Source organism: Haliaeetus albicilla, chromosome 7 (assembly GCF_947461875.1).
Source record: "Haliaeetus albicilla chromosome 7, bHalAlb1.1, whole genome shotgun sequence".
NCBI classification, from domain to species: domain Eukaryota; kingdom Metazoa; phylum Chordata; class Aves; order Accipitriformes; family Accipitridae; genus Haliaeetus; species Haliaeetus albicilla.
In genome coordinates, this window is record NC_091489.1 from 26,950,875 (window position 1) to 26,969,844 (window position 18,970).

Consider the following 18,970-nt stretch of genomic DNA (forward strand, 5'->3'; position numbering starts at 1 on the left):
TCTCAAAAATAGGAAACTGGAACAGGAAGAAGTCATGAACAATTAATAACCTTTTTATTCTTAACACTGGTGCCTCTGGAGACAGGAGAAAGCTCAATGAAGGTAACTTGCACAATGCTGTCACATGCAACTGTTTTGAGGGATTGGAAAGAGATGACATCTAAACTGAAAAAGTATCTAAAATTTGTTTTAAGAATAGAAATCCAGTTCCTTACAAGCCTTCTTGTTCTTCAATACTCACTCAAGTCACAGAAGGCAAAGATTGCTATGGCAGAAAGGAAGCCACAGATTTCTGATTACATTCAAGTAGAAGGAAAAGCCATATCATTATACTTTTTCCTGTCACATTCAAACACTAGTCTCTGAATCTAGAGGCAGACTATTCTCCAGAAGACCTCACAAACCATGCTTCAGAGTAGATGAAGAATTTAAGAGTCTGCCCACTTTCACTGAACGTGCCATTTTCAGTGGGGGACATAGAGGTATAATGAATTTTGGTTGGTTTTGAACTATCAGCTTTAGCTTACCAGCCACCCTCAATCAGTCAGTTGCCTTTTCTCATCATGAGACTCATACACAACTAGTTTTTGGTGGCTTCTACAGAAAGTCTTCAGATCTTGTTTGTGCTAAGTCATAGCACCTTGTGAATAAGTTCACTATTTAGTAGACCAAGTACAGCTTTTGGAATTGCAGCAAGAATAGTAGTATCTTAATGGTTAAAATGGGGTAGGGGGAGGGGAGAACATAAATTCAATGAGCCCAAGCAGAGATTCATTAAACACTCGGCTGTGAGCTAAAAATACTAGAATAAAAGTCTCTTTGTAATAAATTACCATGATTTTCTAAACACAGACCCAGCATTATAGACTGGTAGCAACTGTAGCTAGTGCCAGACTAGCCCTTTTCTAAAATACTGCATAAAACCCCCCACTTTCACAGTATAAAAAGAAGTCCTCTGTCAATGAGTATATTAAAATAAAAAATGCTGATTCAGATGCAAAAATTGGATTTTTTTCCCCATTTTTATATTATCATCATCTTTATAGTCTATATCTACATATTCTAAGGTTTGGATTCTTTTTGGCTTTTAGAAATAAAGCATAAGACAGCTCGTCTACTGATGTTTTTATTTTTATACAATTTGCTATTTGTAGCTCTCCATTCACTATCCTTGCAATTCTCATATCCAGCTCTTCCCTCAGCAATTCCATGTTAAATCAGGTAGGATACGGACAAAATATAATCCAGTCCTTCTGACAAGTATGCAGTGACAGGACAAGAAGCAACAGACAAGCTGCAACACAGAAAATCCTGATTAGCTATTGGGGGAAAAAACAATTCAGAGAGGTTGTGGGATCTCCAATCTTGTAGATACTCAAACCTCAGCTGCATGTGGCCCTGAACAACCTGATCTAAGGCAGTCCAGTCCCACTTTGAGCAGGGGGACTGGACCAGACAACCTCCCAACCTAAATTATTCTAGGAATGCAATTAATTTTAGGAAGCCCAACACAATTTCATCAAGCAACTGAAACATGCACCTTAGCTACACTTTTGATCAGTTCGACATAAATTATGAGCAACTCCATTACCAATGAAACAAAATTTTATCCTTACACTCCTGATTTACCCTTACTCTACCCTGTGAGATTTACACATTACAGTCTATAGCTTTATTTGGATTTAAAATCCCATACTGCTCTTCAAACAAAGAATTCACATTGAACAGTGCAGTTACCTGACAAAACACAAGTAGGACCCAAGTTTGCCAACATCCATTTACACATTTAAGTTCTTTAGCACTCCAATTTCCACTGGGCAATCTTGCGACTGCAAGATCAGAAATCAAACTCCTCTGAACGCACGCACAGTATTTCAGTGCTGCATATTCTCTTCTATGGTTACGTCTCATCTCTCCAAAGGCAAATCTTGACTTCCAGATTCAAAGGACCAGAATATCAAAGTTACAGTCACTGTGAGACACAAAGGATCCATGCAGAATACTAGTCTCTCAAGATGAAGATATTTGCAAGCATGGAAGAAGGAAGAGGCAGTAAGTGACAAGAGAAGTAAAAAAAAAAACCAACAAAAAACCCCCAAAACCAAAGTAATTCCCAGGAGACCAACTTCTTGTTTGATTACAAGTCCCCATCAAGTCCAGGTTGGCAGCTTTCACAAACAATATCAGTAATGTTACTGCTGATCTCCACAGGTGTGAGCAACAAGGAATCAGGTCCTTGCATCACTATGTTTCTGAAAGCTGAGACAAAGATTGAGAAATCACTTTCTTCTACGTGACTGTTAAATCACCACTGGAAAGTTATTCTCCTTTAACTGTTTTTCCTAGCAATCCTTTTGGAAGCTTTTATTAAAATAGTTTTTACTGAAGCGATCACCTGGGTTAAAGAACATGCAGAAGAGCATATGTTTATCAACCATAGTTTTCATACTTCTCCCAGTCTCCAGTTAAAAACAAGCTCATGTTTCCTTCACACACACACCTGAAACTTTAAGTTCAGCAGGTTTTATATTCCATTTTCAAGATTACCCATATTCTGTCTTCACTACAGATGCATAGGAAAGGTATTGTGATGCAGCTGTTATGTATGCAAATTGCATTGTCACTTTAGATCAGTACCACTACTTCACCTAAGGAAGGATAATTGTCTCCTTTCTAGAAAATGGAGTTTTTCAGCACAAAGAAAAAAAAAAAGAGTAAGCCTTGGTAGTGTGAAAAGTCAGTCCAGCCTTTTGCTTTTGTATGGCTTATTCTTTTCGTAGTCTACACTGTTCACCTTTTCTTTTATAACCTCTGAATAAGCTTAGCCATCCACTATACACACAAGAGTGTCTTATGATATGAAAGCATTGAAAATAAGACAACAAGGCCAAGCTCTGAAACAAGCGAGTGGTCTCTCCTGCACAGGATACCAAGCATAAAACAATGCAAACAACTATCTGCTGCTGTGCCTTGAGATCATCTGAAAAATCTCAATAGAGGGGTTTTTCATTCTCACAAAGAGAATGAAAGCATATTTTTACCATGGGCATCTGCCAGTAGTAGGCTGGTCATCCTGGAAACAAGTCATGCAAGAGTCACAGCACACAAAAAAAGCACATTGCCTGTAGACACTTTCAAAGGGGCATTAACTTGATAGACAAGAGCAAACCTCCTGCTTTGCACCAAGGTTACAGCTAACTTTCCAGTCTAAGAAACAGCAGTTTTAGTCAGATTGGCATCCAGTGTCCTACTTCAAGTTCTGTTTCAGCCTCAGAAGCAAATCTGAGCAGTTCTCAGCAATTTTATGAAAGTCAGAAACAGCGCTGTGAGGACAAGCATCTTTGTTCAATGAACAAGGCAAGTGTTTTACAACAAGACTTCTATTACAGGCACCTATGTGAAAATCTGTACTTTATGACAGTAGTCAAAAATAGCATTCCTGTTCAGAAGACGGAAAAAAACATCTAAGCACAGGGGCCTGATTTCAATCATACCTCTGCTAATTTCAGTCCTGTTATTCTGAACTGCTGTTGATAAGATGAGAATGTGGCTGGGCATATTAAGCCTGTAAGATTTATGTAACTCCTAATGATCCACTCCAACAGACTGAAAAAAATCGATTCTGAAAATATTCCCCCGGAAAAAAAAATATCCAGCGTTTTTTTCAGTTAAGAAAAGTAACAGCTGATCCTCCCCTGAGGAAACCATGATAGCCTCCTACAGGTTATGAATGATGTAATTCAGACTGCATGTGGGAAGCTGAAAACATTTGTCTTTTAGCACAAGGTGTCTATTTTAAAGCTGTCACTGCAATATTATGTATAACCTTAATTAGCTGAGAAAGTTCTTCACCAGTTAAACTGCTACATTTACATGCAGTCTACACCCCCTTAACACCCATGTTCTCCACGTCAGCTTTCGGATATACCAGTGACGATGCACACAACCTCGCACAAGGCAAAGCTCCTCCGTTGACCGCCCCTGCAGCGCAAGGGCCAAATGCTACAGGTTGTACTTGCTCAATCAGCTGAGCTACCTGTGAAACTTATTCACACGAGCTACTCAAGAAGATTAATTTCCAGCTTTCTACATGAGTTTTTGGCTGTACTTGCACTTTGGCTGCTACAAGCTCAGTATGTTTTGTTAAAAAAGGATAGTTTTGACTTCATACTCAGATTATCAAATGAAGATTATTTATATAACCTGTAATAATGAAGCCATGAAACAATATAAGAGAGGCATGCTGGCAGAACAACATTAGATGTTCATTAGCCATAGCACTACCTATTTGTATCTTCAGGGAGTACCTTGCAAAATAAAAGCAGTAAAACAAAAAACTTCATACAATACTGGTACAATGTGGTGAAAGTATGGTTCTGATACAGAGAACTTTGCAGTCAGGATCCTTGAAAGTTATCCTCTTTACTGCCTTCAGACAAATTACACAGTATTACCTTAAAAATAAGCAGTCCCAACTTTCATTGCAAGTTGGTGACAGAAGCACAACTTCCATATACAGAGTTTACACCAAAACAGAGGCATTTTATTTTTAAAAGGGCCATTACGCAAATAGATGGAGCTTTTTATGCTTTGATAACTGAGCCCAAGGAGATCTACTGTCTGATGCACCTGAACTAGAATACACTGCCAAGGACCCTGTGCTTGCAGAAAACTACAATGACTTCTTGTTCTACAGATCTGAATGTTACCATTTTGCTTTTTATGAGCCTCTGACTTCCTGATGAGGCAGTTCATGTACCAAAGTGTCCGCTAAATAGGTGTTTGTATTACACTAAAGCCTTTTCACATAGCATACTACATCATCTTGCAAAAATGAGTTACGATTATATTTAAAGCCTTTTTTTGGTTTAGACAACACAAATATTTAACAGCTTTATGAGAAATTCCCCTTTATGGTATGATTTTGTTAGGTAATGATGACAGTTTCAAGGCATCTTGCTCTGCACCCTAAAAACGAGAAGCAACTGATACTTCTTACGAATTAGAAGCATTTTTCATACTATGCACTTTGAATGTCTCTTCCTATTTTAGGTGGAAGGGCAGCCCGCAGACACACTGCCTGTTCTCAGATTTCCTTTCTACCACATCACTGAACTATCTTTCAACTTCTCACTGAAAAACACTGCAACTGAGGAAGCTTTTAGAAGAGAGACTGAAACAGTACAACACTAGAAGGGAAAAGCGATAGCATGCAGAGCACTTACCAGTATCTTTTTGTCCTTTCAGTATTTCTACACAGTAGAGAAGAAAAAAAAAAACCCACCCCTTTGATCTTGTTTAAAACCAGCCCAAATCCACCAACTCCTTTAAAACCCCAGCAACTGCCAGACTGAGTACCTCTGCTCTGTGTGCTTTTACTTAGGCTGTGGGTAGCGCCTTCTGACTAAAGAGGGGCTGGCTCTGCCTTGCGTAAGCTAGGTAAACACCACTGCACCACGCACCATTGGCTGGAGTCAGAGCCTGCATCCTGCTTGCCGCTCCATAAATTCATCCATCTCTGGCCCCAAAAAGGAAAAAAGGAAGAGAGTGTGTTGAGAACAATCCTGCAGCCCAGTTCTCCAGCAGCTCTGTGGATGAGGTTCTCAGAGAAACACTGATCTATTTCCTTCTCCACTTCTCTTACATAACTGTACCCAGGCATGCTATACCATCTTTCTTTTTTTTTTTTTATCATCATTTATTAGCCCTGCTAGCTTTCCTCACCTCCCACACAAAAAGTGATTTAATACAGTGAGAATTAAACCAGCAGAAACTCTTCAGGCATTGCTATCCCCATTTTCACTACTGCTATAGAATTGGACACAGGACATGCCTGCAGACACCACCTGTGTGTACAGGACTCCCATGGTCAATGATACTGTAACAGCTCACTCTTGTAAGATGCACATTTAGAAAGGCAAATCTGCACGTGCCAGACCAGGTTCTGAGCTCATTTCTTACTCCACTAACATCTAAATCACTGCATCAACCCAGTGGGTGGGATAATTTAAATGCCTGAGCCATAAAATGGTGATCAAGTTACCACAGCTTCCAAGTTACCGCCTCTTAGATTTGATCATGCAAATGCTCTGAGGCTGCTGCAAGCATAATATGATGCAGAAGCTTAACCTTTACATCACATTTTACGTCACAGTTGTAGTGGGCCAAGGTGTACATGGTTACCCTGGCTCAAGCGATGTATATGCAGGCTGACATTTGACATCTCCAAGTTCGACAGGCAACTATCGCTCCCATTTCTGCTGCTCCTTCCTTGGCTTGCCACCTCAATTTTGCAAGCACAACTTTATGGACTGGTTTCCCTGATCTGTCCACATTTTTAAAGGTTGGTTTACCTTCTCGGTTGTTTTTCAGCACTCAAAGCTAAGCACTGTCGAACAAGCTTTTTGTTCATAATGCCATAACACAGTGTAAGTTGCAAGTCCACGTAAGTCAGCTTTGCTGCTGAGAACAAGGTGAATGCATACCTGTTTTCTCTCTCCTCGACCTTTACTCCACAGCCAACCCTCCCCTAAGTAATACCATAAGGCTGTCCTGTTACAGGATCTTGTCACCTACTTGAAACACTCAGCTGCGCAACACCTTACCACAGAATATTCTGGATAATAAAACTATACATAGGCTCAAAGACACTTTTTTTTCCTCCTATCATAGATTACTACACACAAAGATATCACTTTGCTCTACAGAAGTGATTGAGCTGCAGCTGCTGAACACTGAGAAGTACTTGGAGAAACATCAATGTACAGGTGTTCCCCTTGTTCCCACTCTTCTTCTGGCCACCATAAAAACCATGCTACTGAATACTGATCTGAGATGGCATGGTCATTATCACCGCTATTGGATTGGTAAACTGGTAAAGGGCTTACAGAAAAACCAAAACAACACACAAACCCCAGCTATTTTAACCCAAATAATTTTGCTTATCTGTTTGTGGGTTTATTCTGTAAACCCACTAGACCAAAGCAAGTGAGGGGATAGAGACCTTCTGAATAAATCTCATCGGTAAAGCCAGAGACTCATCTTGAGATTAAAGTTGAGCCCTCTTCCCTGCCCAAAATCAACGGCCTCACACTACTGGCACATGAACCTAGCTTTTCCTCTGGTTAACTTGCAGAACCTTAAAATGGCACTTTTTACTGGGGTGGAAGTGTCGCCCCAAGCCCACCTCCCCCATCACCTTCAAGTATTTTATACTTTGTCCTGGCCTACATACAAGGTTGGCAGCTTTAATACTGTTTTAATCAGAGCTAAGGGTTTGGTTTTGTGGGGGTCCCCCCCCTTTTTTTTTTTTTTTAAAGAAAACCACATCAGGACTGTATTAGTATAACTTAACACACAGATACGGCAACAAGAGTACAAAAGGTGCTCTGTATTCAGGTATTCAACTGTAGTTATAAGTTACATTGGTATGACCACTTTTAGGTTGCATTACTTTTCTCACACAAGCCATAACACTTGAGTTGCACTGTTTCAAAAGCGTTCATTCTGAAAAGCAGAACTTAAAGACTAATTTTCTTCTAGAGCTCCTTTATGTTTTCATTTTACAGATGCCACTGTTCAGAGTCCAGGTTAATAAGCCTGTGGATTACTTCATGCTGCAGCCACATAAGAAGCTACAGAATGAGCAACTGCAGGTGGATATGCCTTCTACCGCCCAGCCCAGTCTCCCACAGATAACAATCCTTATCTGTACATCCCACCTGCTTTTGTATTAGTGATTCACAGTATTCTGGAGCAGAGTCTTCTGCTATCAAATACACCATATAATGCCCTTTTCATAGCTAATTGTGCCCCATCTTAAAGCAGGTTTTTTGAGGGTTTATTTTGCCCCTAGCCACACTGCTACGCGGCTGCTTCTGAACCTCACTCTGCAGAGTTTTAGCCACTTTGTTTCCCTGCCTGTGTTTACTCATCTGTTCTTGTGTCAACATTGTCCCTCACTTTTATTAAGAGGGGGATTTAATGATTTCCACTCCACACAAGAACTATGCAATTCCTTGAGGAATGGAAGCAAATGCCTCAAGTGTGCTGTCGCTACGCAAGCTATCTGATTTTTCCTGGAGCAGAGATGCTGCCGACTATGCCAGACTAAAACAATGAAATCTGTAGCACTGCTAATTTCATGAAGTGATACTTAACTGCAGGGGAGGTTCTTTCATTGAAGTTGTTAAAGAAATAAAGGGCTGTATCGTCATGTTCTTCTATCTGACTCATGAGCAGATGCTGTACAGTTTGGAATAATTATGTGATTTCACATGACATTCAAAATGAGCTTTGAAGAGGAATGCGTTTCTAGCTATATCAGTTAAAAAGACAGCCTTGCAGATACGGGCAAAGGGCAATGCTATGTCTCTAGCGTGCAGACAGCCGAGAAGCCTGAATGGCAAGCTCTTCATCCTAGATAGGGTTAACCTGATCAGTATATTACTGCTAAATTTCAAGACAGACATTTTAAACATGTCTGTTGATAATCTTATTTAACAAAACAGGCAGGGAGTGGAATAAAAGCCCCACACAGGATAAGTGCTTGAAATTGCTGCACACAGGGTACAGAAGAATGGAGACTGAAGGAAACACTGAGAAAAGAGAGCAAAAATGTGGAAGACTAGCATCTGTAACGGTCCCAAGGGGAAAGTGTATTTGTACACTCAATACTGAAGGTTGAACATACACTATACACCACCTTAACTCTGTTTCCCACGAAGTCAGTGGCTGAACTCTGATCAAAGCCAATAATACCCAAAAAAGACATATTATTTAATGCGTTGCAAAGCATTAACACTGTTACAGGGTTCCCATAAGTCTAACCCCAGGTGCACAGGGGAAAAAGAAAGGAGGAAGGATTACTGACTTGCCAGCCCCATTTATCTTTCACTGTGTTATGTCACATGTAATCTCTGCAAGGAGTTCCCATGTTATACAGTTAATAAAGTCATACTACAGTGCTTTAAGGAGATTATGGGGGGGAAGCAGCCTGAAGCCAAGAACATGCTAATTAGAGTATACAATAGAAATGTTAATCAAATAATCTGCAGGAAGAGGAGGGGGGAAGGAAATGACCTAATCCCCTGCCTTACTGTGTGGTGCCTTGTGGCAAGAAGTAAGAAAATTCTTGTAAGGGCAGAGCAAACAAACATCCATTGTTATAGCTACAGCTTTCAGAGAAGAACAGTTCTGCATCTCAAGTTTCTGTAACATGAAGGGTAGATGGTACTTAATGAACTCTTCCACACTGACCACTTCTGGAAGGGGCAGAAGCTAATTAGATTTGCAGGACAGCTGAGTAAAAGACCCAAGTAGAATCCTAAGTTCTTAAGGCACAGAAAATTCTCCTTCAAAGGGATTTGCCAACTGAAAAATGTCTGTCATCCAACAACCATGGTGATCCTTAGGCAACTGTGGAGCTATTCGTCGCTGAAGCTGCAGTAGCCTAGTTACAGAGAGGCAACAAATCATCACGCTGCAGAGGCATTACCCGTGACACAAGTCATACTTTGCCATCAGAAAAACCCTATTAAGCATTTCTTACAAGTCCTATTCCACCCTTAGATCTTTCTGTGCCTGCTCCTCAGGTACACCAGGGAAGCTCCTCTTCTACTCAAGGACAGCATGTTACCATCAATGCATATCCCATCCTGCAGACTGGAAGAAAACAAACAATTGGCCATCTGTCTTAAGTTTGATCTCTGCTTTAGCAGGCACACATGGCTTTCAGCACTACCAACTCAGTATTTTCAACTTGCTAGGGGAGAGACCCCATCAAGAAAAAGCACACACAAGATTTCTGATCCTTGGACTGAGAACATATTTCATAGTTGACCTTACTATAAGCTGAAGGAACCTCAGGCAGGAATAAATAAATACCTACAGGAGAACAGGACTACTGACTCTTATGTACTTCTATATTTCCAAGAGTCTGAGCCAACTCCTTTCCTCGTAAGGGATTTCACAGAATCACAGCATAATTCAGGAGGTCATTTAGTCCAACTTCCTGCTCAAAGCAGGAGCTGGCTTCCCAGATATCGAGCTATTACTGCAAGAGACTGGGAGCTTTAAGTATGAAACAGCCTCTCAAGACACACATTCCCTCAGGAAATAGGAAAGGCATACCAAATGCTAGAGAACTGCAGCTGACAAGCAGTCTTGCAGACCAGTCTGGAGCTTTGTATTTGTTCACAGCCTTCCTATGACTGTTTGATTCAACATTTGCTTAAAATAAAACAATTGGCAAAAATTACTGCAGAGAGCTTGCTGTAGCCACACCAAAGATTGTTTGGACTGATTAAACACTTGAAAGGGTGAAACCCACAGCATACCCTTAGCTTCACACAAAAAATGCGTTCCAATAAGCAGTTCAGTACTGACAGTACAGAACTCTATATACAGCAATCATTGCCCAAGACAGACATTCAGGAATAGAGCTGCTCTTAAGATGGTCCTTCACCTGGCTTCTCAAGAATGGCCTGAAGCATCTGACATGACGGATTCCTAAAAGTCCAAGACTGAAAGGATGATAGGTAAAGCATCATTCTGAAGAAAACACATTTGTTTCCCAAAAGGTCAAACTGACATAAGCCATCTGCTAAGTCAGAAACACACAGATGTAGTTGTACCAGGCTTCTTTCCAAGACAGTAAACTTGAGTTTCCCAGGTACCTGGAAACAGCTATTGTGAAAATTTGTTTGTGGTTTTGTTTTTTTGTTGGTTTTTTTGGTTGGTTTTTTTTGTTGGTTTTTTTTTTTTTTTTTTTTTTTTTTAAGTTCTGCATGAACATTTCTGGATCTTGAAAACTCTGCAAGTCAAATACCATACCTGCAAGTTCAATTAACCTAGGCTATGCACAAGCACTTCCTCGAAGAACTTTTTATCTGTAGTTCTGCGTTCTTTGAACAGCAGAACTCAGATTCACTGAGCTTCAGGTATTATGGTTTCCCCTAAATAAAGGGAGGCCCAATTTGAATTCATTTCCAAGAAGTAGTTTTCCTGCTTGCAAAACTTTTAAGGTACCTTCTAGCAGAACTAGCTGAACGTGCATTACCTGAAAGTTTTCATTCCCACAAAGCTAGATCGTTTGACCATGGACTTCTTCAGAAAAAGTTAAGACAGACAGTGGCTAGACGTATTAACACATCTTTGCCTCACTTTCAGGGATGAAAAACATTTCACACTGATTAGCAAAAAAAGGACAGAAAAAGTATTCAGTTATAGAAATTCAGCTGTAACTGGCTGGCTCCCCACACTCACATTCTAGGAAAAAAGTATCTTAAGAGGGACAAAGTTTAAAAACTATTTGGTACAGTTTCTATTCAACTCCCACATCACACAAATGAGTATCTTAAGGCAAGTACCTTTTCACTAGGAGAGGTCATCAAGCACAAAAGCCAATATTTATCCAACAGAGTTTCCCTAGGCTTTATCCTAATTCCTCACCACACTGTTACTACGCTCTTTACACTCACTATTTTAACTGGAGTTCATCTGCAATTCCAGTAAAAAAAGCGCTGGATAACCTCCACACTGCTCTCCTCACCTCACCATGTGAACGTCCGAAGCCTGTAGTTCATACCTGAATATTCTGTAAGTCACTCCTAATAAACATACCGTCTTACTATATTCCTCCTCCTCCTAACTTCAAGCTTTGGACAGTCTTTATATAAGGTATAAAACCTGGCCCTTTCTAAATATACCACATCGAGCATTTACATATAAAAGCATATGACCTACATACCTCTGGATAGCTGTCAGAGGTCTGCCTACTCTCTGCAAGCGAAGTATCAGGTTTTTATAGTGGGCTGATAGGAAGTATTACAGCCCTACACATAAATGGCCGGTTTGGTACCTCAGTTTCCTGTATTTCTGACATTCAAGCATATCTTTCTACAAATATTTTAAGTAGTGCTGTATAAGCTCAGGTACAGAACAAAGGTTACCTGAGGCAACAACCCAAGAGAACAAGAATTGATTACTTTGCATATGCAATAGGTTTCTAATAGAGGTATATTGAAATATCTCCAGATACATGAAAAGCTGTCTCAAGAGTAAAGTAAACCAGCTTTTATGCTAATACAACTTGTATTTATACATAAACACAAAACTAACTTTTTGCACACTTAAGTTTCCATGTTGATCGTCTCCTACAGCCAGCAATTCAAACAGGACAAAGTTCAAGTATCTCCTCCACCTCCTCATGTTAGATCACCTACCTGTTCCCAGTTTGTTACTGCTTAGAGAAAAAAATCCCATGCTATTTGGTTATATCTTTTTCTTTCCTTTATAATCCCATGGGCAATGCATGATTTAGCATATCCAGAGAAGAGCAATACTTTACTTCCTACACTTCTAATCCAATTTGGATAAGAGGTTTGCTGCTTATAAAAATAAACAGGCAGTTGCACTTTACCTCTATGTGGGCACTAACACCTAACAACAGGAAGATCATTCCCAAAGAATAGTAAGAATTCAGTGCTAGCGATGCCATTCCTAAATTTTACTCCTTGGTTGAAACACGAATCCAATTTCTTGTTTACAGGTACAAGGAAAGAGCCGATAGGTACTCTTGGCTCTTGTCACATATGACATTTGGCATTATTTTGCCAAATAAATTGTCACCAAAAAAAGCCAAGGATAGAGTACCTCAACCATGGAGATGGAGCTGTACTACCTCTATAGGGACCCAAGGGACTTTGGTCTGACCATATGGTCCATTTTTAATTAAGAGCCAAGGAAACTGGTATATTTAACTTTTGACTTACAGTTGGAAGTTTTCAAGGTGCCACTAGTTTCAAGTTTTCAATTTGCTATGTATACAGAAGAATGTTACCTTCAAATAAGAGAAGGTATCTAGCTGAATATGGCAACTTTAAGTTGGTATAGTGCTCAGTTACAACCAGAACAACTCTGACGGAAAAATATTTTCAAGTGTGTGGGTTATATAAGATACATTTTTGAAAAACACCAAATGTGTTTTTGTACCAAGATAGTGGCAAGTTTGTTTTTTAAACTAGCCATGCTCTCCAGAATCTCTATTGCTTTTTGTCCTCTCAGAGTATGTCAATGAGGAAAGAAAAATCAGACAAAGATCTAGCATATGAAGACAAAAGTAATGTTAAATTAGTAGAGTACAGGGATACTGACAGTCACTGTGGCAGAACACTTTTCCAGCAATAGTCAAAGTGTGCACCCATTGCTAGGCAGCATTAAAAATGTTCAGCTGGTATTTTCATGGACTGCCCTTGTATTTTCAGTGGTGTTAAGTCATTTCACTAATCCTAATGAAATTACATTAGAAAGACAGCAATTTGATTCTTAGTAATTCTACCAGTCAGGAAAGTGCTCCTGAAAACAAAAAATATTATGTTCTTCCTTGATCCACCAAACTCAACAGAATTCAGTGTGAATACAAACCTTCAAGATTTGGCCTAGAAATTGCTAAGATTCCCAAAATTAAGGTTTGGGGACACAAGCTCAGTGTATTTATCATCCAATGCAAGTTTACTTATTTTCCACATAATGTTCTCAAGCAAAATGGCTATGACTGGTTCTCTGTAGATATCAGCTCATATTTCAAAGTTACCTGAAGAAGCCTCAAAACCAAGTGTAGCTGAGCAATTACAGATTGGGCTAGATTTGAATTAGCACATGCATGAAAGAAAATCTACATTTCTTTCCCATTTCAGGCATTTCTCTGACATGCAAAGGTAAATGCATAAGTATCTTAACACTCGCAAACTCACTTCTAGCAATTCCCTTGGCTTTGCACTTTGTACCTGTATGCATTGAGAGGCAGGCTTTAAGCTGTATAACGAATTACTCCTTTTCTCTCGAAGAAAAATTTTTCCATTCAGGAAATAGGAAACACCGATAGGCAAATATACCAAAAGAGCATATAGCCACAAAAAGTTGCAGTTTTGACAGCACCACTGCTAAGTAATTTTTAAACAGTACCAGACAATTCAGAACACAGTAGTACTTTACACAGTTTTGAAATCAATTTCACATCATTTACAGCATGCACTTAGTTATTAACCAAAGTGACTGGTTAATATAATACAGACTTCTTCCTTTCTGAATCTTGAGAAAGAGGCTGAGAGAAGTCTCCACTTTAACCCACAGTGTGCACTCCAGATACCCATACAGGCTATCAATGGACTACTGTTTGGGTACCTTCAAGTGCACCTCTGCATACCACAGAAACCTTAAGTCCTGTTTTTCTAGTATAGCTAAGTTACTAGTAATAATCTAGTATGGAGGAACTGCTTCACTTGCCCTTTTGTAGTCAGCCATTCACTGCAGATTCATTCATTCCAAGAAATCTGGCTCTTCAGAAGTAATCTTTGCAAGTTTTTAGGGGTAGAATAGCCCTCTTAGGACTGACATTGTTTATGAACATTTCTTCAAATTACTAACAGCTGCTCATACTGAGCACAGTGGTGCCTCATTCACATGCATTCATAAAGGTTTGCAGAAGTCCCGCTTACATTCAATTTGCTGCTTCTGGTATTAAAACTAAGCATGCTCATGTTTGCTGGACTGGGATTTGCAAAAAGTCCAACTGTGGGCGTAACTGTGTGTTTTACTTCTAGATCCTTCTTTTAAGAACAGGATCGAGCCTAACATTAAGGGGTGCAAGTTTAGGAATTACTGGGCTTCTTTTTATACCTAGACCTGTCTTTTCAGGTCTCCCACCCTCACTCAGCAAAATGAAAAGGTCAATACAATCACAATGTGATTTCTGTCCCAACATCCACATATGTTACTCACGAATTTTTTTTATTAACATATTTAAATATCTGTGTTTCTCCCGAAGTTATAGCATGGTGCTTATTCCTTAACTTTTGATATGGAAGTCTACCTAAACCCAAAACAATACTGCTATAGTTGTATACACTGAAGCAGCAAGATTTGTCTTTACCTGCAAAAATAAAGGTCCAGAATACAAAAGTTAAGCAAAGATAGCAGAAGACCTAATACAAAAGGATATTGAACTATTATAATCAAAACTCCCAGTGAAGTGGCAGCCAACTGAAATCAAAGATCCTAAGAAAAGCTTTCTTGTTCATCGGAAGCAACATGGAATCTCTTTCCGACCAGAAATGCAGAGAGTAATCTAAAGCAGTTCCAGTGTACAGAAGACTGCATCCTTTGACAAAACTTCAGCCTTTCGGATAGCTGCTTGCAAACTCAACATGCTCCAAAGATAGTTTTTACTGTGACACAATGAAGACTCTCAAATTAAATAAAAAGATAAAAACACTTGCAGCCTCTAAGTTTAGTCCAGATTGGAATACTGCAAAAAGATCCTCTACCTTAAGTGTCTTTTTAAAGCGTCCCAAAACCATTAGTTAGAAGGATAATCTAAATAAAGCCATTGTTAAAAAAATATAACTACATCATACCATGGCTGGAACAGCTAAGGAACTGGTCAGGGAGGAAGGATTATTTCCTGGCACAGTAATGTAGCAACAGACCAAGTTCTCTCTCTCTTTTTATTATTAAGCCTTCAAAATGTTTCACAAAAATAAAGCTGAGGTTTGTAGCTCATCTGTTTAACAGATGATCAATTGTATTGGGCAACAGGACTAGGCATACTGTGCAAAAAAGAAAAAAAAAGTAAAAGCATACTTAGCAAGGAAAAGAAACTGAAGTCCAAATTCTGGTTTTGTTAATTTACCAGGCCACCTCACCAAACCTGATACCTGAGCTCAATTATGCAGGTGCAAGTAAGGATTCAACTGCATTGAAGGCAACTGAATTAACCAGCATAAGCAAGATTGCGATCAGCCTACTGAAGCAAGACTGTACTAGAGCAGATCTGGGCTGGACATGTAATTTAATTCACCACTCTGATTTTGGATAAGCCCCAGACCTTCAGAATAATTACAGTGTTGTCAGAGACAATGCTTGATGTCAGTTATAGTATTTGAGTTGTGTACTGTTTGTCTGAAGAGATGAAGCACTCAAAAGCCAGGTACCTTCCAGCTTCTCAAGCCACTAGCTTCAACTGTGTTCCACAACTCTTAAGGAATGACCCTCTTACTAAGTTTGTTGCAAGTATTTTGGCTTATACACAAGTACTTGAACATGGTAAGTCCTGTCTGACCTACCACATTTCATTAGATAGGAACTTCTTCCTAACAGATGAGACTCCTGAGTTGATAAAACAAAGCTCTAACAGCTATACTACTATTAAAGCTTCAGACCACGCTGTACTATCTGTTGAGCTTCACCTTGAAATGCGCTGGCAGAGTTAAGTAATTTTGAAATAAGAATTCACTCATGATAGAAACTTGACAGAAAATTGAAAGGCACAGTGGAATACATAGCTGATCAGAAACTAAAATAAACATGCAGCATGAATTCAAGTCAGCAAACTCAGATGAAATAATGAAGTGGCATTTTCTATACTTAAAAGGGTTTGGGCTGTTAACCACCAATACTGACTGCTCATAACTAGTTTTAGGACTTCAGCAGTTGAAACAAAAATAGCAGCCATTGAAGTACTGATACCTTTGATCATGAAAAACATTATTACGATTAGTATCTCATGCCTATTTGCTCCAATCCCGTGAGATGTAAAATAAAACTGTAAACATTTTCAAAGTTATACGCCAAAAGTCTTCTCACTATTAATCACACACATTGTACTTGAGGTTGTACTCTCAATTTCGCTAGCATTAACTTGGTATGAAAACTGGTCCAAGCAAGGAAAAGTTGATATTCTCACAACACCACATTACTACTTTGGTGCAAGCAATAGCGAGAGGAGGCAGCAGCTGTTGTCCTCAAACCAGAGGGCTAAGGAAAAAGAACAAGCCACAGATCCATTCACAGACAAAGCTATGGGAAGAAATGCAATAATTTTAAGCCTACCACATAAGGGCATATAGTCAGTCTAATGACAAAACATAAGACACAGCTCCCTGAACCTCTTAGAAAACACTTGCGATTAAATTTGTTTGTCTCAAGTTAGTGAGAAAAGTCAGCTCGTGGAAAAACTCGGGTCAGTAGGTCTGGAGCAAAAAAGGGTGCAGGGCTGCACAACTCAGATCTGGGGAGCAGGAGGTCTTTGTGTGTGCACAGGCCAGGGAGATGAGAGGGAGGAGGCATTGTTCTCAGCAGGCAATAAATATTGTATCAGCTCAGAGCCTCTGGAAACAACCTTCAGCAGAAATTCAACATTAGGGCATGAGAAAGTACAATTTGGTACAGCTTAGGAGGCAGCTCTCTAATATAATCATCTGCAGTTTTATAAAAGCTGCTGGTGGTTGCTGTACAGAGATGCTGTCCAATGAACAACTTAAACCATTCTCTCTCCACTTTAAAAAAAACCACAATGTTTAGAGAACAAATAGTGTTACAGACAGTAACAGCAAGACAATACTAATAGTTTGTATTGTTCTACACTTGTACTTCTAGCAACTAATCTCAACCAAAATCTTAAAGATATAAATAAAAGGTCTATTTTAAGGGAATTCTAGAAGTAGTTACTGAAATTTCTCTTCAAATTTTTCATCTAAAGAAGAAGTTTAGGTACAAGTAGAAAAGTCTGTTCTCTTAAAGCAACTGTGTAGATGTAAACTCACCATGTCCAAGAACCACGAGATTGTAACCGCACTTCCACTTGGATTTACGATACATAATGAAAAGTCACACTCGCAGAGGGAAAATGACCTGTTGATGATGGTGGCTGTCAACAATGGGTTCAGATCAGTTAGCTGCTAGTGCAGACAGGACATTTTTCAACACTGCGAGAGAAAGTCAGAGCAAGACCATATGGTTAAGCCCCATCCACATTAGCACCAAATTGCTAGCATCAGCAATTGAGAACTGTCAGCTGGGAGAGGCAGAGGTGGGAAGTCTACCTGTTGCTCACAGCCACTGTAAAGAATGGTTTCATAGAGTTTTATCAATGTTGGCTCAGTGTCCACTGGAGTAAATACATTCTGAGAAAAGCACGAATAACATGTCTGTGAACATAGCATATACTCTTGTGTCCAGTCAGCATTGCTAGTGCAGAGCAACTCAAACAGTCAGTTCAAAATTATTCAAGGAATTCAGTTACCAGTCAGTTGGTTTCAGCATGCTCAAGATTTACTGAAATTTAAGAGTATGTTCTGGAATTATACTGGATAAGTCTAAGTTTTACATTTACAGAAGATTTGACAGTTGCCGGTAAGCATTAAACAAGTACTGTCAGCAGACACCCTGGCTATATGCTATTCAAGACCATGCAAAATAAAGGGATGAAAGAGCTGGCTTTAACTTCAAACTACTTTGAGTAGGGGGAGCTGGACCAGATGATCTCTAGAGTTCCTTTCCAAAATAAATTATTCTATTCATTGATGAACCTGGCCACGAGTGCAGAGGCATGAGCTTCACATGCAAAGACAGAAGCACTACAACACAGAACTATTATTTATCACCTATTCTCATGACCTGCAGGAATGCCTGCACTTAGTTGTTACCACTAAGATATAGCAGGAGTGCATTCTGTCATTAAACAACTTTAAGGCAGCATAAAACACCACTGCCTCCAAAAGCAGCATCCCTGCCTGCTGCCCTGCATTTAGACACTGAAGTTTCTTGCACAACCATAGTGTCCACAGATTCATGCCCCAATCTGTTCCTCAGTTGGATTTACTAGGTTCCATGCATGCATCTGAACACAGGACAGGAAGAGACAGCTGGGACCACCTTTCATATAGTGGACTTTGTGTTCATTTCCAGAAAAAGAGCAAATTATGTACTTTCAAATGCATGGGCTAATTAATAGTGAGATGACAGGAAATAGAGTTTGTTCCTGAGCAGTACTTAAAAGCTGTGTTTAATCTTGAAAAACAAGGGAACATAACTACTCCTATTCTTAACTTTGGAGCTAATTTTTTCTTTATAGTCACTCTTCTATTAAACTGATTTTGTTCCTTTAGGTAACAAAAGCTACATTCACCAG

The 18,970-nt window shown here is 39.5% G+C and overlaps 1 protein-coding gene across 4 annotated transcripts in view; it reads right to left on the reverse strand.

Moving 5' to 3' along the window:
• Nucleotides 1–18,970, reverse strand: part of PELI1 (pellino E3 ubiquitin protein ligase 1) — a 43,209-nt gene that overhangs the window by 12,627 nt on the left and 11,612 nt on the right. Inside the window, exon 2 of one of the 4 annotated variants that reach the window (XM_009920630.2) lies at nt 17,604–17,765. The exons of 2 other annotated variants lie outside the window; for them this stretch is intronic. In XM_009920630.2, coding sequence (XP_009918932.1) covers nt 17,604–17,658 — 55 coding nt within the window. In that variant the 5' untranslated portion in view covers nt 17,659–17,765. Of the gene's footprint in view, nt 1–5,225; nt 5,376–17,603; nt 17,766–18,970 lie in introns of those variants that run through there. One more of the 4 variants, XM_009920634.2, reaches the window with a different exon arrangement.